The sequence below is a fragment of the Rattus norvegicus genome, chromosome 9 (assembly GCF_021556685.1).
Source record: "Rattus norvegicus strain SHRSP/BbbUtx chromosome 9, alternate assembly SHRSP_T2T, whole genome shotgun sequence".
In the NCBI taxonomy this organism is placed as follows: domain Eukaryota; kingdom Metazoa; phylum Chordata; class Mammalia; order Rodentia; family Muridae; genus Rattus; species Rattus norvegicus.
Window position 1 is genome coordinate 71,247,810 of NC_141542.1, and position 23,947 is coordinate 71,271,756.

A 23,947-nucleotide genomic window follows, 5' to 3' on the forward strand; every position below is an offset into this window, starting at 1 on the left:
AAATGCTCTGTAATTTTGGTTTACGAGCTCACCTTTAGTAAGAATTATATACCCTAGGATCCTACGTTTCCCTTGTAAAGGCTGCGAATGTGGCTAGACCCATTTATGGTAATTTATTGACTCTGGGTTTTATTACATTTAAAATTTACATTTATTTATGGAGGAGAGCCTGCCATGGCATTGGGTGGAGGTCATGGAGTCAGTTTGCATACACTGTGGAGTCCATTCCCTTCTTTCACTGTGTGGGTTGTAGAGATAAAACTCCTGCACTCAAGCTTGGACAGCAAGCACTTTCTCTTACCCACCATGCAATCCCAAAGGCCTTGGAGTTTTCTAATATGGAAATGGTCTGAAAAATCGGGGTTGCCCCCACGTAATTGTTCTTTGAGATGATGATTCTTGTGTTTGAGTCTGTGCATCATCACTGTGGACTACTGAGATTCAACCCTTCTCAGCTGTTCAGTTGGACTTAAGCATACCCTGTTTTTATAGCGAGAAGGAGCATGTATATAAAAGAAAAAAATTCAAATTTTATGTGAGTGGAATAAGAAATAAAACTGAAGTAGAAGAACGGGTTTAATTTAAGCTAGTTGTTTGGAGATATTAACTATAGAACTACATACAACTTTTTAACCTAAAACAGAAATCCTTCAGAGATCATTACTTAATGAGTAGCGAGGGGAGGAGGCTGAGTAAGGTGTTTCATGGAATGTTAAGGCTTTAAATGCAAACTCTAAATACGCACCACCCTACTCCTCACCCATGAGTCTGCTAATCAGCTCTCTGTTTGTATAAAAGTAGTGTGCTCAACACCTTTATAGAAGGACCATAAAATACATGTGAAAGGACAGCTATGGAGCAGTAGGGCATACTATCAGACGAGGAAGAGAAGGAGTAGAAAAGCCTTTCTCTGGAATACAAAACAGGGAAGAAAATAAAGCCAGAGTTGGAGAAGATTAAATGAATGCACTCTGGCTGGCTGGTCTTAGTGTCTGAGGGGGAACTCCAAAGCTAGGAAGAAGAGCTGATATACTTGGTACTCAGATCGTGACTGTTGGGATTGCTGCTGGAGAAATGAACTGTAATCAATAGAGATCCGATCAATAGTGAAGACCTCATCAGCAGTGTTCTGCTCTATTGCTCCCCAATATCCCTGGCCTCCTCAGCTAATATGGATTTTTCTTGTTATGCAGAATGTCTTTCATCAAGGCAAATACAAAAATAGAGTTTATGTGGTCACAAAACACTTAATTGGCCATTCGTGCCAACCTTCCTAATGGAGACTGAGATGAGGGATAAATGAGACAGTCGTTATTATGAAGCAGCTAAACCCCCAGAGAGGCTCTGTTGGTAAAATGCCTGCTACACAAACAAGAGTATCCAAGTTCGGAGCCCCAGCACCCATGTTATGGTGTGGGGTGAGGTAGAGTGGTGTGCTTACCTGTAATCCCTGCACTAAGGAGGCAGAGACAGAAGGATTCCTGGGGCCTGGGGAGAAGCAGCAGTTCTAGCTGCTTCTGAAGCTCCAGGATCAATGAAAAACTTGTCTCAAGAGTAAGGTGCCGAGCAACGGAGGAAGACACCTGATGTCTCCTCTGACCTCCACATGCGCACACATACACACACTCATACACACCATAACCGCATTGCCACCTGACAAGTATTAGTGACATGAACATGGTGTGAAGTGTATAACTGATACAGGAAAGTGGGTCCCGAAGGATACATTCCGGACACAATGTTACTGTCAGGGCTGAAGCAGTGCACACTGAATCCTTGACTGAATGAGTTCCTGGACAGACAGATGGCTGTGGTTAGTAGAATCCCACAATTCAAAATATCAAGAGGCTTCGGGAGCATTTTCAGAAGACACTTAGTTCTGACAGTGTTCTGAAAAGCGAGATTGGTGGTTTCTTCCCAGTTTCCTTGAATGTGACCATCAGAGCCCCCTTGCTTAGAATGAATGCCCTTCTAGTGTTTGCTTCTTTCAGCCTGCAGCCTGGGTTGTTGCAACCGACGAGCTTGTCAGAGTTCTGTGAGGCTGAAGTTTCATCACCTGGTAGATTAGTGGACACATAAGGGGCATGGGATTAGAGATTTGAGTCCTAGAACTTCCGGTTCCGGTGTCTGTGTTCTCTCTTCCTCTGGGTAAAATGTATTTGATCAATTATTTCTGAAAGCCTATGGCATGTTTTAAATATATTCAAATCAGGTTTTTTTAAAATCTTGTTTTGTTTCATTTTGAGGTAGGATCTCGTGTGTATCTTAGGCTAACCTTGAGCTTTGAGGCTGACTTTGAACTCATGAGACTTTCACATCTGAGTACTGGGGTCGGTAGGCTGTCAACCTCATGTTTAAAAGGTCCAATTGCCAGAATACAGGGACTCCTCAGTAGGGGCGCCCTTAGCCCCTGTGTAAGCCTTTCTGTGTCAATTAATGTGACTTTCATAAGAGATTGTGTAACCATTTAACCACCACCCCTCAAATAAAATACTCATTAGATTTATTGCTCTACCAAGCTCCCAGGAAAACCTCTTAGGTTTTTAAAGCTCCTTTTACTTTCATTTTATTTGCTGAAGCAAAATCTGTCTTCTCAATGCAAAGGAGGACTCATGACACCCTGACTTAATGCTTAGGAAGAGAACCCTGCCTGGTGTGGAAATCAGGCTGTTTCTCAGAATTTGTCTTAGTAAAATATGCTAGATTTAATGCTTTCTTATAGGTTTAAAAATAGGCTTTATTTCTCAATTTCTTTTAAAAAATACACTGTCAATAGGTTTTAGAAACTAATGTAGTTTACTCGCCTGTTTAAAGCATTCTCATAGCCACGGCTCACACCCTCTATGAAGCAGGTAATAAAAAAATATTTGTTTAAAATTTATTGGAAAATAAGTGAGATTGTACAGTTACAATCATAAAACCTCACCTTTTCTTTGATGCTTTAAAGCTTAAAAAAAAAAAAAACAAGAAAATGCAATTCTGGCAACTGTGTGGCTGCCCGCTTGGTTTCCATGGCAACAGAGAGGAGATCATCAAAAAACAAAATAAGGATTTTCAAGCTGATTACCCTTCTCCACCGCTTCTGCCTCTGCTGCACACTAAAAGGCAGCAGAACCCAGCCTTGGGAACCAACGTTTACTTCTGTTTGTTTTGTCTCTCGCAACTAAAACGAAGCTCTTTTGGACTGTGGGTTGGTTTGCTTGTAGAGAGCTATACTCCACCAGAGTGAGCGTACCCTGTGGGTATACAGCACGGTGTAGCTTCCTGAGTGTCCTGATGTGCTTCAGTCTCTGTCTGGTGCATATATCATTCAGTCTCAAAATTCGTATTTCTTGGGAATACTGTAAGAAAGCAATATGAATTTATAATAAAAGGATAAAAACTTCTGACATGAAATGATTTACATAAAGAGATGAGACAGCATATAGAATGGGGGGAAAAAGGAGAGGCGTTGAAGGGAAAACAATCTGATTTCCATTAAAAAGGAAAGCATACTATCGTAACACCCTCCCTTGTTCCACAGATTTATACCTACTATGGATGACAATTATGATGCCAAAAAGAGTAGCCATAGATATTTGGTTCTATAGTTTTCAAAAGCTTGGTTTACCACTGTTCTTTTTTTTTTCTTTCCAGGATTGCTATTTATTTTATAAAGGCAGTACTCCTCTATTAAAAAAATGTTAAACCAGAGAATCTGGCAGGGAGGTAACATGCTTAATAAAAATATGCTTTAATGAAAATATCACTTAGGTTTTAGTATCGAATGAAAATAATGGAATTCAGACGCTATCCCTAGTGGGAAGGAATGGAGAACACAGCCATCCCTGGTTGTCTTCTGTGTATCTATATTCTGCTCATGTCTTACCCCTGCAAACACTTCAGGCTTGGCAAAAGCCTGTGCTGTATGAGATTCCTGGTCATTTTCTATACCCAAGCTCCAATAAAGGAAGTAATTGGACATGCTACACAAGTATATTGAATTAATCTCCTAATCTATTTAGGTAACACTCTGTAGTTTAATTAAAGGTTTTCCCTAGGTTTTGAAGCCTCTTGCCATGAAATGTAAAATTTGTGATATTTAAAAATATCCCAATAGGCAGGGTAAACGATATATTATAAACAAGCCTCAATATTAACAGCTTTGAAAGGGCTTTGAGAACAGAATATGAGTTGAGAAAATTTGCTCAATTAACATCAAAGGCCCTATGCTAAAAAAAAAGTACCAGTAACATATGGTTATGTTAAAAGGGGATTCCGACAGTATGCGGTGCAAACATGTGCTCACTTGAGATGGGGAAGGCACACGACGATGGGTTCGGGGTGAAGTGTATGTCCGTGCACCAGCAAAGCACAGAACTCGAGGTCCACGGGAGAACTGATGAAGCCTCAGCCGTGTGCACTCATCTCTATGCTGACAAAGTTGGACTAAGTCAAGGATCAACAGTGTCTCTGCACAAGGGCAGATAATAAATAGCTCTGGCCATGTAGGTCATAAAGCTAGTACCGGCTAAACTGCCCTGCCAGTGTCGCATAAAAGCCATACAGGTGAGACAAGTGAAGAAGGTAGCTGTGAGCCAACAGAACTCTGTTTACAGAAATATGCATGGGCCAGATTTGGCCTGTTGGTCATGATTACTAATCCCTGAATTAGGAGCTAACTAACTCAGCGTTCCATAGTCAATGCTTTTTTTTTTAAATAAATGTTAATATTAGCCAACGTGAATTTATATCAATCAAGAAACCTGGCTAGCCAGGAGATTTGCAAAGAACTTTTAGTCTTATAATTCAAACTTTGGCTAAATGTGGTTTAACCCAAGTCCTATATATCACTGCATATATAAAATAATGTGACACTGTTTGATTTGTATTATAACTAACTTTATTAATGGAGCCACTATAATGTGCTTTATGAACATAGTCCAAACACCTGTGGATATAGAAACTATGGAAATTTAAGGCAATATAAATGCTTTAAATTTATTTTCAATCTTGCTACCTCTTTAAGGGCCAATGTTGAGGAGTTGGTCGAATGCTTATATTATGTTAATTGGGTCCCCAGAATTGCACAAGAATCTGCACGTAAGACGCTGAGGGTTCCTGCCCCCAATTAGTTTTGATTGGTAAATAAAGTTGCCAGCAGCTAATGGCTGGGCAGGAAGACAGAGGCGAGACTTTAAGATTCCCAGACAAGGGACTGAGGGAGAAGGAAGAAGAGAGTTCTCCATACTGAAGGAGTAAACACCAGACCTGGGAGGTACGGAAGAGAGAGTACAGCCATCATGTAAGAGTCTGGGATGGTGGCCCAGGAGGGCTGCACACCTGGGCCTGGGGCAGCCAAGATAGAATATAGGTTTAGTGATGAGCTGGGATTATCAGGAAGTATATCAGCCACGAGGAGGTCTGGAAGTGGCCCAGCCATTGAACTGTTTAAGGCATAAAGCTGTGTGTGTACGCGTGTGTGCGTGCGTGCGTGCGTGCATGCATGCGTGTGTTTCATTAGGGAACCCAGAACATGGGGGCAGGTAGCAAGGAGCACCTGCTGCCACCACCAGGGCAATTTGAGTAATGATAATCCTGGTTACAGCCACAGGCCAGGACCATAGTAATAGTCACTCAAATATCAGGGCAGTTTACACAAGAAACTCAGTGTGCAAATATTATAAAGAAAAATGTTTGCCTATCTAGGAAGACTAGTGCTTGTCTCTATAATGAGAAACCATTTTCCTGGTACCAGAGGAGAAAGGACAAACCAAGAAGTTCACTGACACAAAGGCTGTCATCTTTCTGTCAAAGTCTGGTTATTGCATAAAACTGACAATCATAAATTTTAGTTTAATGAAAGAGGATGCGAGGTCTACCAGGAGATATAAGCATTGTTTATGTGTCATCAAAGGCATCAGACAGCTGGTGAGATTATTTCTCGAGGCCAGTAGAGAAGGAAGGGCATTTTGGCGAAGCCCACACTTTCTATTGGTAATTGATTTTGAACTCAAACAGAAGGTATTGAGCATTTCAGTTTGGTGACTGTTTGTACAGCTGTGTGATCAGTTTTTCTTTCTGCTACAGAAAGGCCTGCGTCAGAACTCACAGCTGCCATTGTGTGTCTGAAAACGTCATGGCTCAATCCCTGCTGGCTGCCAAAGTTCTGCTTTACAGCCTCTGAGAAATAAAATTCCTAGAGATTCATATTGTAGAGCATTGAAAAGGGCAACGCCAAAAGAAGGTGGGCACACAGGTCTCTGGCTTTGCTCTCAGGATCCTGAAGTCAATGAGTCACACACACACACACACACACACACACACACACACACACACACACACACACACAAAATAAGCTTTAAGAACTCCCCTCTGGAGGTTGCGTATGACTAATAACCATTTGTCCCCAGAGAAGAGGAGCCAGCAAGGAGACTGTCTAGGCGGAGTTAGCCTGATATTTTAATCTGTTATTTCTTTTTCTGCATCTTGTGGGTGGATCACATGGTAGAGACTTTAGGCAGGCAGGTATGTACAGGTATGTACAGGTATGTACAGCCCATTTCTGGTAGCTCTATTCAGGATTTCCAACAGCTGTGCTTATTCCGATGACTAGCTAGAAGAAAGGAAATGGATCCTTCCCCCGTTTTCTCACAAAATTCGTGCTGAGATGAATCCCTTTTAACAGTTAAGAGAATACAAAAGTAAGGGCACAATGAGCGTCATGTACTGAAGAGGTATCAATTTGTCAAGTTGAGGTAGGAGAAGCTATAAGAGGAGCAGATCTCATCAGTCGGAGACATCACGTCTGAATGGAAGAAGAGAGAAGCTGAACCTAAAAAACCAAGTGAAAAAATAACTGCAAGAGTCTCAGGACCTGGGGGGCTGGCCCTGTGCTGATAGGGAAGTGGACTGTTACAGACCTCCAAGGTTCCCCGTGCCAGCTTGTTACTCTTCCTCACCACTCTCTCCCTTCCTGACCTAGGTTCCCCAAGTTGACTGTAAAAGTAGATGTCAGCCTTCACAAACGTATTTTATATCACAACAGCATAGTGACAGAGTGGCCCAAGTGAGCAGGCTGTGTTTCCATGGTAATTTGTTCTGAGTGGGGTGAATGCCCAGGAGAAGCACGCACCTGAACACTCACACAGGAAGGGAATTCTGACACATTCTACTGCTTAAACCCTAATGAGATGCCAAGTGGAAAAAAGAAAACAACTAGATAGGACAAACACTTTACACAGGGCGGTTGTATTTATGAGACAAAAAAGCATTGTGTCCAAGCCAGGAATGGGAAGAGCTGTAAGATTAACATATGAAAGAAGCCAGTTGCTAAGAAAGACTGGAGACCCTTCCCCACCTGGGCACGGCTGCAGCAGCTGCTGCCTGCTGTCGTTCTTGCTGCTGCTGCTGCTGCTGCTGCTGCTGCTGTTGTTGTTCTTTCTTTCTTTCTTTCTTCTTCTTCTTCTTCTTCTTCTTCTTCTTCTTCTTCTTCTTCTTCTTCTTCTTCTTCTTCTTCTTCTTCTTCTTCTTCTTCTTCTTCTTCTTCTTCTTCTTCTCCCTTTTATCGATTCCCTGGGAACCCACATATCATACACTCCAATCACATTCATCTCCTTATCCCTTTGTATCTGCCCTCCACCCCTGCAACCTCACCCCACTGAAAGAGAGAGAGAGAGAGAGAGAGAGAGAGAGAGAGAGAGAGAGATCACTGTGGAAGCTGTAGTCTGTCACAGTATGTCACACAATACACCCTTTTGTCCACACATCTTTACTTTCTAATGTTCATTGCAGTGAGTCACTGGGTTTCTTAACAGAAGCAGAACAAAGCAGTGAAAAACCCCAGTGAGACACAGATGTAGGAGGTGGGTACTATGTAAATGACTATGTAAAAGTTTCCTGAGCCTCCTATGTGAATGCCTTTCTTACACCTCACTACCTTACCATTCTAGAGAGTGTCTTTCTCTATAGCTCATTCCTATTTCCTTAGGAAATGTTATGTAAGACATTTTCCTATTTCCATTACTGTGTACTTGGTACAGTCCTTGGAAGCTGGAAAACTTGAGCAGGTAGGTGCTCTTGGGGACTCAGCTCTAATCCTATAGCAGTAGATTGTGATTCTGGTGTGTGTGGGTGTGGGTGTGGGTGTGGTGTTGGGGTAGAAATCTCGGCCTGAGTCCAGACAAACCACACCAAATCAACACGGATCCACGTGGAGAGGTTTAATATGAGAGAAGAGTAGAAGAGGGGGGAAGTAAAGGCCAGCCATGAGCACGTGGAGGGAAGTGGGGAGGGGAATGGGCAGAGAAGGGAAAAAAGGGAAGAGGGCAAGAGAGAAGAGAAGAGAGAAAACAGTGAGGAGGGAGCAAACAGCCCCTTTTATAAACAGGCAGACCTGGCTGTGGTCGGGCAACTGTGGGGCAGAGCAGACCTGGCTGTGGCCAGGCAACTGTGGGGCAGAGCAGACCTGGCTGTGGCCGGGTAACTGTGGGGCAGAGCAGACCTGGCTGTGGCCGGGTAACTGTGGGGTGGAGCTTAGACTGGTATTGAATAGGAGGGTGGGGTGGGGGAGAGGGAATAGAGTTATTGCTTAATGGGGTCAGAGTTTCAGTTCTAGAAAGTGAGCAGAGACACAGATGGAAGGCTATACCAGTTGCACAACCGGGTATATATTAGATGCCACTGATCTGTACGCTAAAAATACGATGGAATTTTTGGTATAAGTATTTTACCACAAGATTGTAAACATGAGTGATGGCCTTAGGAACATCATTTCTTAAACCGGTTACACATACATTATATGTGACCCCATCCTCTAGGCATTTCCACTGAAAAATTTAATGATTCTTTTTTTTTCTTTTCTTTTCTTTTTTTCGGAGCTGGAGACCGAACCCAGGGCCTTGCGCTTGCTAGGCAAGCGCTCTACCACTGAGCTAAATCCCCAACCCCAAATTCAATGATTCTTGAAGGCATTTTTTAATTTTTAGGAATTGCTTTTCATGACAGTATCTTCCTCTTCATACTGCCAAGATGCTAATCCTTTTTTTTTTTTCACAAAATGACATTTTCCTGAGGATTAATTAATCCCACTATGAGAGTGAGCAGGAAAGAAAAACCATTATGACAATGTGTCATGCAGAGCACAGCATGCTCAGGGGAAAAATCCAGAAAAAGAAAGAGGAAAAAAACAAGGGACAAAAAAAAAAAAAAAGAAACCATATAAAACTGGAGGCAGAAAAGAAATGGTCACAATAACTGTCTGCTGCAGAAACCCTTGAGTCTTCAACAACAAGGACCCTAAAACTCAATAGAAATCTGCTGACAGAGGAGCTCTAGAGAAGCAGAACAAGGCTAAGAGGGGACTGCGGCATAAGCCATAGCCATCCCTGACCTGAGGGTTGCAATAGCTGGAGAAGAACTGAACTACAACCAGATGCTCTCTTGTCAACATATTCAACCCATGGCCCATTCGCTTCATGTGGCCAAGTGTGGCCAAACACAAAATCATAAACTCACCTAAAACATCATGAGAGTTTTGGGTGGGATTTTGTGTAACTTAGTGGTGCAGTTCTCCAGTATGAACTTTGTAGATGACAGTGTTGTGTGACAAAGTCAAGGCGGTTAAGCATGCCTGGTAGAGTATACTACGAACAGAACCACCTGAAAAGCTTTAGGACGGAGATACTGTGGCCATTCGCAGAGTCTGATTCGAAGATGACACTATGAGAGCCATGACTCTAGCATTAGGGAGGAGTAAGATATTAATGATTGGTTCTGTATCTTTCAATCTTTTCAAGTATGTACAAAAAGAAGGTCCAAGTTAAAAACTACAGAAGGGACTTGAAAAATAAATTCAGGTGGACATTACCTATTATACTTACCTTAAAGTAGTGGTGGAGCCTCAGACCAAATCTGGCAACATTACTTTCTAATAATGTTGGGGTCTTCTGGCCAAATTATTTTTCTAGAACCTGTTTCCTTCATCTGTGAAACTAGGGTATGTTGTCGTAATTATTTAAATTATTAAATATTAAACCTTCTACATTGCCTTAGACCAATTAAGTTCCCAGATGAAAGACACACACAGCCTTAAACAACACAAGACCTGAGCAGGTACTACTCTCTGGGCTGTAAGAATCTACTTTTCCATCAATAACCCTGAGTTATCACTTACTTTGTTTCATCTGGACTGCTCTTAACTCTAATTGGCCAGCCCTCAGGGCCACGTTCTGTTGACTCCTAACCCATGGCGGCTTCACCTTCCTCCTCCTGTACTTTTCTTCTTCCTCTTTGTCTTCCTCCTCTAAACCCAAGTTTACAAAACCTAAACCCCACCTTTGTCTCTTCTTCCCAGCTATTGGCTGTTGGCATCTTTATTTACCAATCAGAAATAATTTGGGGGCAGGGTCGCCTAGCTTCTTACTTGAGGACTCTCTCTTCTAGGACAACCAGTCTTTGGTGGTCCCAAATTAGCATTAGAATACTAACAGCATGAGGTCAACCCACTACTGGGGTAACATTGTATCAATCCACAGAGGTTGTTGGAGGATTAGACACTTACAGAGGATTTAGCACAGTACCAAGCATGTTGGAAGTAGAAGTGGCATTTCTTTTGGCAGCCCAGCCATCTTTCTGCTATGTTTGGGTAAGCTCCATTTACCTATCCACTTTTGTCTATCATCTTTTGAAAATTGAATCTTGGGACTGAAGCCAAGGCAACATTCCTGCCATTTTCATCCTCCCTGTTTACATGGAAACCACTTCATCCCAGGGCAGATGATTTATAGACAAAAGAACAAGAATATACATTGCCTTTATAGAAATATTTAATCCCAGAGTATTACCTCCAGTGGATATCGGAGAGGGAGAAAGATAGCTTCAGAGGTTCCCAAAGTGAATTAATTACTTTGCAATTGCTATATTATGCAGTCTCTTGCATTTATAGCACTGTGCAAAAAGTGTTTCAAGGGAAGTAAGTCTTCTGCCCTTTAATTTGATGAAAAGCTGGAACGAGCTGATAGAATGGAATGCAATATTTTACTATCTAAAAACTCAATAAAGATAATTAATTTGGGAGGAGACTAATTTTTCAATAAATCTGAAATAAATGACCATGTTCAGTTCTCTTCCATTAGAGAATGTGCTTAAAGTTGAGAAATGACTTGGTTAATAATTTCCCTTGACTATATCATGAGAGAACACTGTGGACTATGCATTTAGGATGAATTTATATGCTATCACTTCTTAAGGGGGATGCAAATTCTTGCCCTTGGTAACATCAGAACCCATCACTTTAGAAGACAAGCTCTTACATGATTCCATTACTTAAGTCCCAAAAAACCTCAGAACATGCAATGAGCTATTCATTCTTAGGTCTGGGGTGTTTGGTTTTGTTTGTTTGGTTTTTAAAAAATTTTTTGATAGTTTTTTGAATGGCTTACATACTGCAAATGTCTCATCCTTTTCTTCTTTCTCTATGAACTGAACCTTCTCTTTCATAAAATGGTTACTTCTGGGTAGGGTCAGTCCCAGCTCCAGCTTGTGAAATGAGTCCTGTGACTGACATTTCGTAGTTTGAATGACATAGTATGAGGGCAAGGAACACAAGTCTAGCTGACTGAAATAAGATGACATCTTATCTATTGGAACATGCATAAACTCTTTCCTTGGTCTTGAGAGCACACAGAAGTAAGTGGCATCTTTTGCTGTTGGATAGCTTTATATCTGCGTGTAAAGTGGGATGGAGAGTAGCCTCCATATACAACTAGAAGAGTACCTAACCTCAAAGATGTAAGGACAGCGGGGTATGACAGCACTCAGACCTTGAAAGTGTCTTGGAGGGATTGAATTCAGTGGCTGTGAAGTTAAGTGAGTTGCAAAATTGTTCTATTATCTGACATATTTCAAGTCTGAGTTTTCCGTTACTATTAGATAACGTTATCTTAACAATCATCTACATGAGCAAATCCTTTGTGAATGAAGTACTGGGCAAAGATGATAAAGAGAAATATGATGGCAATGAGTCCCTTTGTTATCTTGATTGTGCCGATGGTACCATAAGTATTGTATCTGCTAACAATTACAAACTGTATTTCAGTATGTGTATGTATGTATGTGTGTGTATTACTATTCAATAATAATATCTTCAGAATTACTTTCTCTGAGTATAAGTTAGAAATTAATGATAAAACCTAGAAAATTTTATTTAGATATTTAAAAAAATTTTTAGAAATTTATGAATCAAGAAAATGTGAAGATATAGTTTAGAAATTCCTTAAACATCAAAAGTGGAAAAACAGCCTGAGGACTATAGCTCAGTGCTCACACGAGAAAATGAACATAGGACATCATATTACTGGAAAATCAGAATTAATAATGAAAAATGAAAAATAAAAAATTAATAAAACCAAAAAATATATAGTAGGAAAGATCATCAAATATTGGTTTCTTGAGATGATTGATCAAACAATCAAATAAGATCAGAACAGTTAACATTCATTTAAAGATAAAGATGGACAGAAAACCAATTTGCAAGATACTGGACATCAGAATGAAGGACAATGATTCTTAAGAGGAGAAAAGGCCATGGGTACCCCAACCTACTGTCATCTTTGGTGTTTCCAGCTGATGGCTGAGGGATAAGGACAAGGCAGAGCCCAGCAAGTTCTTTACCTTGCTAAGAAGTTGTTTTTCCTTGAGAATACAGAGCTGAGGTTCCACGGAGACCAGTGGACTGGAGTTTGTAGGACAGAGCATAGGATCCAGAGAGTAGCACAGAGCACCTAGAATATTGTGTAAAGAAACTACCCAAGGGCAGAAAAGGGACCAAGAGTCAGCAATGGCCCAGAACATAAGGGTAGAACTAGTGATCTCATTAGCCAGTACAGAACACCACAGTTCTCTAGAGTATTCTTAGGTGGCCCAAAAGAGAACATAAGAAAACCACTAGAGATAATGTGTGTATATTAGCTGCCATCACTGGGGTGATACTGGGGTGATTGTTTTATAGGTATATGCATATGTCAAAATTTAAACACTTTAAAGCTCTGCAGTTTGTCATCTGTCAATATATCAATAAAGCTGTTTAAAATGCACTTTATGAGGCCAGCAAATTGGTTCAGTAAATAGAGGTTCTTACCACCAAACCTGGTGGTATGAGTTCAACCCCTGGGGCACACATGGTGGAAGGAGAGAACTGATTCCTCATATATTATTCTCTGTCTCTCATAGGGAAATCCAGGACACAAAGAGAAGACCAAACCTAAAGATAACAGGTATAGAAGAGAGCAAAGATTCACAACTTAAAAGGCCAGTAAATACGTTCAACAAAATTATAGAAGAAAACTTCCCTAACCTAAAGAAAGAGAGGCCCATAAACATATAAGAAGCCTACAGAACTCCAATTAGATTGGACCAGAAAAGAAAGTCCTCCCATCACATAACAGTCAAAACACCAAATGGACAAAACAAAGAAAGAATATTAAAAGCAGTAAGGGAAAAAGGTCAAGTAACATTTAAAGGCAGATCTATCAGAATTACACCAAACTGCTCACTAGAGACTATGAAAGCCAGAAGATCCTGGGCAGATGTCATACAGACCCCAAGAGAACACAAATGCCAGCCAGGTTACTTTATTCAGCAAAACTCTCAGTTAACATAGATGGAAAAACTAAGATATTCCATGACAAAACCAAATTTACACAATATCTTTCAACAAATCCAGCCCTACAAAGGATGATAGATGGAAAACTTCAACACAAGGAGGGAAACTACACCCTAGAAGAAGCAAGAAAGTAATCTTCTTGCAATAAACCCAAAAGAAGAGAGCCATACAAACATAATTTCACTTCTAACAAAAATAAATAACAGGACAACAATAACTATTCCTTAATATCTCTTAACATCAATGAACTCAATTCCCCAATAAAAAGATATAGACTAACAGACTGGATACAGAAAGAGGACACAGCATTTTGCTGTATACCTCAGTGACAAAGTGACTACCTGAGAGTAAGAGGCTGGAAAACAATTTTCCAAGCAAAAGGTTCCAAGAAACAAGCTGGTGTAGCCATTTTAATATCAAATAAAATTGACTTTCAACCAAAAGTTATCAAAATAGGTAAGGAAGGACATTTCATATTTATGAAAGGAAAAAAATCAATCAAGATCAACTCTCAATCCTGAATATCTATGTTCCAAATGCATTCATAAAAGAAACCTTACTAAGGCTCAAAGCACATATTGTACCTCACACAATAATTACGGGAGACTACAACACCCACTCTCATCAATGAACAGATCATGGAAACCGAAACTAAACAGAGACATAGTGAAATTGACAGAAGTTATGAATCAAATGGATTTAACAGATATCTATAGAACATGTCATCCTAAAACGAAAGAACATACCTTCTTCTCAGCACCTCATGATACTTTCTCCAAAATTGACCATATAGTAAATCACAAAACAGGCCTCAACAGATACAAAAAGATTGAAATAATCCCATGCATCCTATTAGATCACCACAGACTAAGGCTGGTCTTCAATAACAACAAAAAGGACAGAAAGCCCAAATACACATGGAAGTTGAATGATGCTCTACTCAATGATAACTTGGTCAAGGAAGAAATAAAGAAAGAAATTAAAGACTTTTTAGAATTTAATGAAAATGAATTCACAACATACCCACACTTATGGGACACATTGAAAGCAGTGCTTAAGAGGAAAACTCAGAGCTCTGAGTGCCTCCAAAAAGAAATTGGAGAGCATACACCAGCAGCTTGACAGCACACCTGAAAACTCTAGAAGAAAAAGAAGCAAATACACCCAGGAGGAATAGACTCAGGGCTGAAATCAAACTAGTAGGAACAAAATGAACTATACAAAGAATTAACAAAACCAGGAGCTGGTTCTTTGAGAAAATCAGCAAGAAAGATAAACCATTAGCCAGATTAATCAGAGGGCACAGAGAGAGTATCCAAATTAACAAAATCAGAAATGAAAAGGGAGACATAACAACAGAATCTGAGGAAATTAAAAAATCATCAGATCCTACTATAAAAGCCTATATTCAACAAAACTGGAAAATCTGGATGAAATGGACAATTTTCTAGACAGATACCAGGTACCAAAGTTAAATCAGGATCATATAAGCAATCTAAACTGTCCCATAACTCCTAAAGAAATAGAAGCAGTTATTAAAAGTCTCCCAACCAAAAAAAAAAAAAAAGCCCAAGTCCAGTTGGGTTCAGTGCAGAATTCTATCAGACCTTCATAGAAGACCTCATACCAATACTGTCCGAACTATTCCCCAAAATAGAAACAGATGGAGTGCTACCGAATTCCTTCTATAAAGCCACAATTACTCTTATACCTAAACCACACAAAGACCCAACAAGAAAAGAGAACTTCAGACCAATTTCCCTTATGAATATTAATGCCAAAATACTCAATAAAATTCTCACAAACTGAATCCAAGAACACATCAAAATGATCATCCATCATGATCAAGTAGGCTTCATCTCAGGGATACAGGGATGTTTCAATATACAGAAATCCATCAACATAATCCAATATAAAAACACACTCAAAGAAAAATACCACATGATCATCTCATTAAATGCCGAGAAAGCATTTGATAAAATTCAACACCCCTTCATGTTAAAAGTCTTGGAAAGCTCAGGAATTCAATGCCCATACCTAAACATAGTAAAAGCAATATACAGAAAACCAGTACCCAAAATTAAACTAAATGGAGAGAAATTTGAAGCAATCCCACTAAGATCAGGGACTAAACAAGGCTGCCCATTCTCTACCTACCTTTTCAATATAGTACTCAATGTCCTAGCCAGAGCAATCAAACGACAAAAGGAGGTCAAAGGGATACAAATTGGAAAGGAAGAAGTCAAAATATCACTATTTGCAGATGATATGATAGTATGCTTAAGTGACAACAAAAGTTCCACCAGAGAACTACTAAGCCCAATAAATAACTTCAGCAAATTGGCTGGATATATAATTAACTCAAACAAATCAGTTGCCTTCCTCTACTCAAAGGTTAAACAGGGTGAGAAAGAAATTAGGAAAATGACACCCTTCACAATAGTCACAAATAACATAAAATACCTCAGTGTGACTCTAACCAAGCAAGTGAAAGATCTGTATGACAAGAACTTCAAGTCTTTATAGAAAGAAATTGAATAAGATCTTAGAAGATGGAAAGATCTCCCTTGCTCCTGCATTGGCAGGATTAATATTGTAAAAATGTTCATCTTGCCGAAAGCAATCTACAGATTCAATGCAATCCTCATAAAAATTCCAACTCAATTCTTCACAGAGTTAGAAAGAGCAATTTGTAAATTCATTTGGAATAACAAAAAACCCAGGATAGCAAAAACTATTCTCAATAATAAAAGAACTTCTGTAGGAATCACCATCCCTGACTTCAAGCAGTATTACAGAGCAATGGTGATAAAAACTGTATGGTATTGGTACAGAGACAGGCAGGTAGATCAATGGTATAGAATTGAAGACCGAGAAATGAACCCACATACCTATGGTCATTTGATCTTTGACAAAGGAGCCAAAACCATCCAGTGGAAAAAAGATAGCATTTTCAACAAATGGTGCTGGTTCAACTGGAGGTCAGCATGTAGAAGAATGCAAATTGATCCATTCTTATTGCTCTGTACAAAGCTTAAGTCCAAGTAGATCAAGGACGTCCACATCAAATCAGATACACTCAAACTAATAGAAGAAAAAGTGGGGAAGCATCTCAAACACATGGGCACCGGGGAAAATTTCCTGAACAAAACACCAATGGCTCATGCTCTAAGATCAAGAATCAACAAATGGGACCTCACAAAATTACAAAGCTTCTGCAAGGCAAAGGACACTGTCATTAGGACAAAACAGCAACCAACAGATTAGGAAAAGATCTTTACCAATCCTACATCTGATAGAGGGCTAATATACAATATATACAAAGATCTCAAGAAGTTAGACTCCAGAGAATTGAACAACTCTATTAAAGAATGGGATACAGAGCTAAACAAAGAATTTTCAGCTGAGGAATATCGAAAGGCTGAGAAGTACCTCAAGAAATGTTCAATATCCTTTGTCGTCAGGGAAATGCAAATCAGAACAACCCTCAGATTCTGCCTCACACAAATCAGAATGGCTAACATCAAAATCTCAGGTGACAGCAGATGCTGGCGAGGAAGTGGAGAAAGAGAAACACTCCTCCATTGTTGGTGGGATTGCAAGCTGGTACAACCACTCTGGAAATCAGTCTGGAGGTTCCTCAGAATATTGGACATAGTACTACCTGAGCACCTAACACTTCTGGGCCTATATCCAAAAGATGCTCCAACATATAACAAGGAAACATGTTCCACTATGTTCATAGCAGCCTTATTTATAGTAGCCAGAAGCTGGAAAGAACCCAGATGTCCTTCAACAGAGGAATGGATACAGAAAATGTGGTACATCTACACAATGGAGTACTACTCAGCTACCAAAAACAATGACTTCATGAAATTCAAAGGCAAATGAATGGAACTAGAAAATATCATCCTGAGTGAGGTAACCCATCACAGAGAAAATAGACAGGGTATGCACTCACTGATAAGTGGATATTAGCCTAAAGGTTCAGAATACCCAAGATACAATCCACAGACCACATGAAGTTCAAGAAGAAGGATGACCAAGTGCAGATGCATCAGTCCTTCTTAAAAGGGGGAACAAAAATATTCATAGGAGGAGATATGGAGACATAGTTTGGAGCAGAGACTGAAGGAATGGCCATTCAGAGCCTGCCCCACCTGGGAATCCAGCCCATATACATACAGCCACCAAACTCAGACAATATTGCTGATGCTAAGAAATGCATGCTGACAGAAGCCTGATATAGCTGTTTCCTGAGAGGCTTTGACAGAGCATGACAAATACAGATGTGAATGCTTGCAGCCAACCATTGAACTGAGAATAGGGTCCCCATTGGAGGAGTTTGAGAAAGGATTGAAGGAGCTGAAGGGGCTTGCAACCTCATAAGAACAACAATACCAACCAACCATAACTCCCAGGGACTAAACCACCATCCAAAGAGTACACATGGACAGACCCATGGCTCCAGCTGCATATATTTCAGAGGATGGCATGTTGAGCACCAATGGGAGGAGAAGCCCTTGGTCCTGCCAAGACTGGACACCCAGTGTAGGGGAATATCTGTTGGCGTGGAGGCGGGGAGGGGTCAGTGGTTGGGGACAGGGAACACCCTCATACGAGAAGGGAGAGGGGTGATGGAATAGGGGGCTAATGGAAGGGAAACCTGGAAAGGAGATAACATTTGAAGTGTAAATTTAAAAGTGTCCAATTTAAAAAAAGGAACCAACTGGGGAACAGGACCTTTAGGGTTCACATGCAGATCAGAACGTCAGTACCATCCTCTACACACCCTAAACTCGATGACAGGAAAACTCCAATCCTCATGAAAGAGTTCTAATTATGTCAATATGTGACATATGATATAGGCAAAAAGTAATAAAGTTAATTTAATGGTCATAATTCCAATTCTTGTATATTTTCAGAAGCTAAGGTGCACTGTCAGACTAAAATTCCCAGATTAAAAAATCAAATACAAAAAGCAAAATCCACCTCATCTGCAAGTATGAAAGCAATTCTAAACAATAAAGGAGTCTACCAGTGTTTAAAAAATCAAAAGGGATATGTTTTAACCAATTAGTCTTTTTCCTACAAAATACAAGATTTATCTATCATTGTAAATATATGTTCTACCCTAACTGTTCAGGGGAGAGATATGTGACTATTGTTTTAAAATTACAAATACATGTGCTACTTTAACAGGTAGCACAGAATTATACTAACAGGTAGTATAGAATTGTATAGATAGATGGAGAACGTTTTAAGTAAAATGCAATTTCCTAGTCTTGACATTTTTTGTAAATTATGCCTATGAGGAATTGGTTTAGTCTGACATACTCCTCTACAAAATATTTCTAGCAGACCACATATTTAATGTAAGTCCTCTTGAAGATCAGAAATAAGACAAAAACACTATCATACCTTTTATTGCATTCTCTATTTTATGATATAGATACTTACTATCCTAACCAGAGATACTAGCCATGGTGAGAATATTTTTAAAAGGAAGATAAACAGAAACAAAAGGAATAAGAAAAAAGGGCAGATTGCACACAGTACAATTTTTTGTGTGTGTGGAGAATCTCCAGACAAACTCTTGGACTTACAATTTTATAAAATTGTCAATTCCCAAAACTAACATATAAATGTTGAATTGCATTTCCAAAAATAGAAAGTACCTAGCCCAAAAAAAAATGTTGGCACAGATACACAGCTCTGTATGGGCAAAGCAACTTTGTTGTAATAAATTAACAAAAGTCTAAGTAAAAGCGAGGCGATGAGCAGGGATAACAAAAACCCATCAATGTCACCGAAGCCATCACAAATAGAATAAAATTTTAAGTAAATTTGTTCAGTAATCATGAAAAGGGGAAAGCAATGGCAATCAATGGAACACAATAAAACCCCTCCCATATTAGCGAATGAAATCAGACACCACCAAATATTAGAGATGATGTAGCAAAATGGGAGTGGTCACACAGTTTCTGCCTGCATGGTAATCGGTGCGATGGCTTGGTATCACATGTCAAAGTTGATCATGCACATATATAACCCTGTTTTTCCCACACCATGCCTTTGTGTGCACACTCTAGAAGATGTGTAAAGATACTCATAGCACCGCCATAACTGCAAAATAACAGACACTTAGAACCCGAATGCCCATCAATAATACAATGGCTACAGTCTTATATTTCTACACAAGGCTACAGAGAAAACACACTACCTTAGAGAAATCAGAAGACTGGTGTTCAGTGTTCAGGTTTGCTTTTTGTTACTGTGATAAAATAGTGACCAAAACCATCTTAAAGAAGAGAAGGCCTTATTTCAACTTGCAGGTAACATTCATCATGGGACACCAAGGCAGGAATTCAAGGTAGGAGCTTGAAACAGAAACATGGTGGAAAATACTGCTTAATGGCTTGTTCTTAGGACTGATGACACTTCCCAAACTAGACTGAGGCTCTCTCCCTACATCAATTAGCAAAAAAGATAGGAGCACAGAGCAAACAAATGGAGGCAGTTCCTCCTCTGATGTTTCGTCTTCCCAGGTGTGTCTAGTTGACAACACATGAAGTGACATGAAGAGAACCCAGAAGAAAAACAGAAAGAACAAAACTACATAACATTTAGAGAGACGTTCATTAGTATTTGTGATGATTTGAATATTCTTGGCCCAGGGATTGGCACTATTTGGAGGTGTGGCCTTGTTGGAGACAGTGTGTCACCGTGGGTGTGGGCTTTAAAACACTCGTCCTAACTGCCTGGAAGCCAGTCTTTTCCTGTTTGCCTTTGGAAGATGTTAACTCTTACCTCCTCCTCAGTGTACCATGCCTGCCTGGGCACTGCCATGCTCCTGCCTTGATGATAATGGACTGGACCTCTGAACCTGTAAGCCAGCACCAGTTAGTTCTTACAAGAGTTGCCTTGTCATGGTGTCTGTCCACAGCAGTAAAACTCTAACTAAAGCATTATGTAGTGTTTTGTGATAATGGAACAAGCAACACAAGCATCTATGTAGACGTAAGGGATGGACATGTAAGGAGTTTTTAATGCAATGGCTTTATTCAGTTTCTTAAGCCTGGGTGAATTGGTACAAGGGTTCCCACTTCCTTCTTTAAATCATATATTTATACTAAAGGCTTCTCTCTTCTGTAGAGAGGAAACATTTCACAACAAAAGATCTTTTCAAAGTAAAAAGCCAGAGACTGTAAGTGAGTGAGATGCTTCTAGCTGGTATGATTGATATAAGGGCTCACTTTCGGAATAGAATCCATGCTCCATTCAGAGGACCCATTACTCTTCATTTCTGCATGGGTAGTGTCTTGTTGGGACTTTCTTGGACACAGAGCACACAGAGGACATTCTAGCTCACTGTAGGGAGCAGCACTGTGAGGCAGGGGAGAAAGGAGACTCAGAGAGACTGGTACAATTAGCTGTGTTCTAGATATCTTTGCTATGAGCAGTAGGAGCTCAACTCGTTAGGAACCTCCAAGCAGTAATCAGAATGCCTCCCAGAGTCTTCAGAAGAGCCAGACACTGTGCACTTACTGACTTTGCCCCACTGCTTGAGTTGGTCCTGGTGTGGTCATTCACTTACTCCTTTGGGCCACAGTTGGGCTAGACAGACTAGGCTTCTAAAGAAGTGCCCGGACAGAAATGGCTTTGTGAGTACGGTGGCATGAGGAGTAGATTCCGACAACAGACGAAAGCAGTGATAAAGTAGTTAAATTGTCTTACAAATTACTTATTTTTCTTTTTTTTTTAAAAAAAAATAGATGCTTCTCAGGCTTGCATCTTTTTTATTTTTTCATACTTTCATTGGTTATTTTATTTATTTACATGTTGAATGTTACCCCTCCACAACTCCCCATACCCTCCCCCCAACCCCTGCCTCTATGAGGGTGTTGCCCCCACCACTCCTGCCTCAGTGCCCTAGCATTCCCCTACACTGGGTCATTGAGTCTCCACAGGACAAAGGGGCTGCTCTCCCATTGATGCCCGACAAGGCCATCCTCTGCTACATATGCGGCTGGAGCCATGGGTCTCCCATGTGTACTCTGTGATTGGTGTTTTAGTCCCTGGGAGCTTTTGGGGGCTCTGGTTGGTCAATATTGTTGTTCTTCCTATGGGGTTGCAAACCCCTTCAGCTTCTTCAGTCCTTCCCCAATGGAGATTGGGGTCCCTGTGCTCAGTCCGATGGTTGACTGTGTGCATCTGTATCTGTATTGGTCAGGCTATGGCAGAGCCTTTTAGAGGACAGCTATATCAGGCTCCTGTCAGCAAATGCTTCTTGGCATCAGCAATAGTGTCTGGAATTGGTGTCTGCATGTGGGATGGATCTCTAGCTGGGGCAGTCTCTGGATGGCCTTTCCTTCAGTCTCTGCTCCACACTTTGTCCCTGTATTTCCTTTTGACAGGAGGAATTCTGGATTAATATTTTTGAGGTTTGGCGGGTGGCCTCATCCCTCAACTGAGGGCCTGGATATGGTCTCTACAGGTTCTATCTCCCCTTTGTTGGGTATTTTGGCTAAAGTCCTCTCTGTTAGGTCCTGGGAGCCTCTTGGGTCCCTGACATCTGGGACTTTCTAATGGCTACCCCTCCCCCTCCCCCATTGCTACACACCTCATTTCAAATTCCTGACCCTCTGTACTTCTTCCCCCTCTCCTCCTATATCTGAACCGACCCCCCTTTCCCCTCACCCTCCTCTCTCCCTTCCATGTATCCCTCTCCCTCTACCTCCTGAGATCATTTTCTCCCCCCTTCTGAGTAGGGCTGTAGCATCCACACTTTGGTGTGGTCTTCTTTCTTCTTGGGTTTCATATGATCTGTGAGTTGTATTGTGGGTATTCCGAGTGTTTTTTGTTTGTTTTGTTTTTTGGTTTTTTTTTGTTTTTTGTTTCTTGGCTAATATCCACTTATCAATGAGTACATACATGCATGTTCTTTTGTGACTGGGTTATCTCACTCAGAATGATATTTTCAAGTTCTATCCATTTGCCAGGATTGCACCTTGAAGGAGCGTTCTGTGGTCTGCCCTGGCCAGATTAGATATCACACTGCACTTGGATGCTGCCTTATTGTTGTGATGGAACACGGTGACCAGAAGCAAATTGAGGCAGAAAGAGTTTATTCAGCTTAGTCTTCCACATCACAGTCCATCACAAAGGAAGTCAGTCAGAGTGCTGCAGGCAGGAGCTGATGCAGCCAGCGGCCTTAGAGGACTGAGAAGTGCTGCTTACTGGCTTGCTTTTCATGGCTTGCTCAGCCTGCTTTCTTATAGAACCCGGACTATCAGCGTGGGGTGAAGGACTCTAGGGGCCATCTCCAGCCTTATGCCTATCTGCCTCGGGTCGAGGCTAGGTCAAGTTCCATTTCCACTCAGGGGAACATTCTTGAGTAGAAAATTTGCAGAATGTACTGACTGATGCTTGCTGCCAATGGATTTAAAGGTCAATATGCTTAGCCAATAAGTTTGAACTATAACCTTGTTGATGTAACCTGTGCCCCTAAAAAGTATAAAAACTGCTCGTAAAAGCCATTCAGGGTCACCTTCTAGTCACTCTCCTCAAGGGACTGATTGAGGGTCAACCCTGATGTGCTGGAAAATAAGCCTCTTGCTTTTGTATCGATCTGTGTCTTGGTGTCTCAGAAGATAAGTACCACTGATCAAGGGTCGGGGTCTTACAGGGGTGGCCCCACCCACAGTGAGCTGTCCCACCATAAAACTATCCAGCATGTATATGCAAAGGACCTAGGTCAGACCTAACGGGCTCCCTGCTCTCTGCCTGCCCTTGGACAATTGATTGTGTGGACCTTATTCTTGTGATGTCCCTGACTCCTCTGGTTCCTCCAATCTTTCCTCCTCCTCTACAGAACTCCCAGAGCTCTGCTGCAAGGGTCCACGATTCACTGAGGAATGATACCCTGGATTCAAATAGTATGCGTAAGCAAAGAGTGTTTTATTCTGCAGAAGTCCAGCATGCTTGGGTCTACCATCTTCCAAGATGGAGGTGCCCCAGGGGGCTCGAAGGCTCAATTTAAAGCACATTAGGGGAATTCCAGGAAGGGGTAGGTGACCTCTATCTTAATCTGCTGGCTCTATCTCTAGGGACATTCCAGAACCATTGCTGGAGTGTGGGGGGCTGGAAACTGATGCTGAGAAAGTCTAGAAACTGCAACTGACCTTGCCTCAGGCCAGGCGGTGGGGCCTGGACTTGCCTGGACTTGTCCAGTTCTTAGAAACAGACATTTCGGCCTAGTCTCCAGAACTGGTCGTTTAAAGCTGTCATGGAGTCAGCTTAGCC

General features: G+C 40.9%; 1 protein-coding gene across 1 annotated transcript; it reads right to left on the minus strand.

The window, feature by feature from the left end:
- Window positions 1-559: 559 nt before the first annotated feature.
- LOC148003732 (uncharacterized) lies at window positions 560-9,712 on the minus strand. Its single transcript, XM_087567936.1, has 4 exons — window positions 9,665-9,712; window positions 7,340-7,540; window positions 3,236-3,341; window positions 560-2,056 (listed from the first exon to the last, which is right to left on the minus strand). Exons 1-4 carry the CDS (start codon window positions 9,710-9,712, stop codon window positions 1,863-1,865), a joined length of 549 nt encoding a protein of 182 aa, XP_087424062.1. The 3' UTR covers window positions 560-1,862.
- Window positions 9,713-23,947: the final 14,235 nt, after the last annotated feature.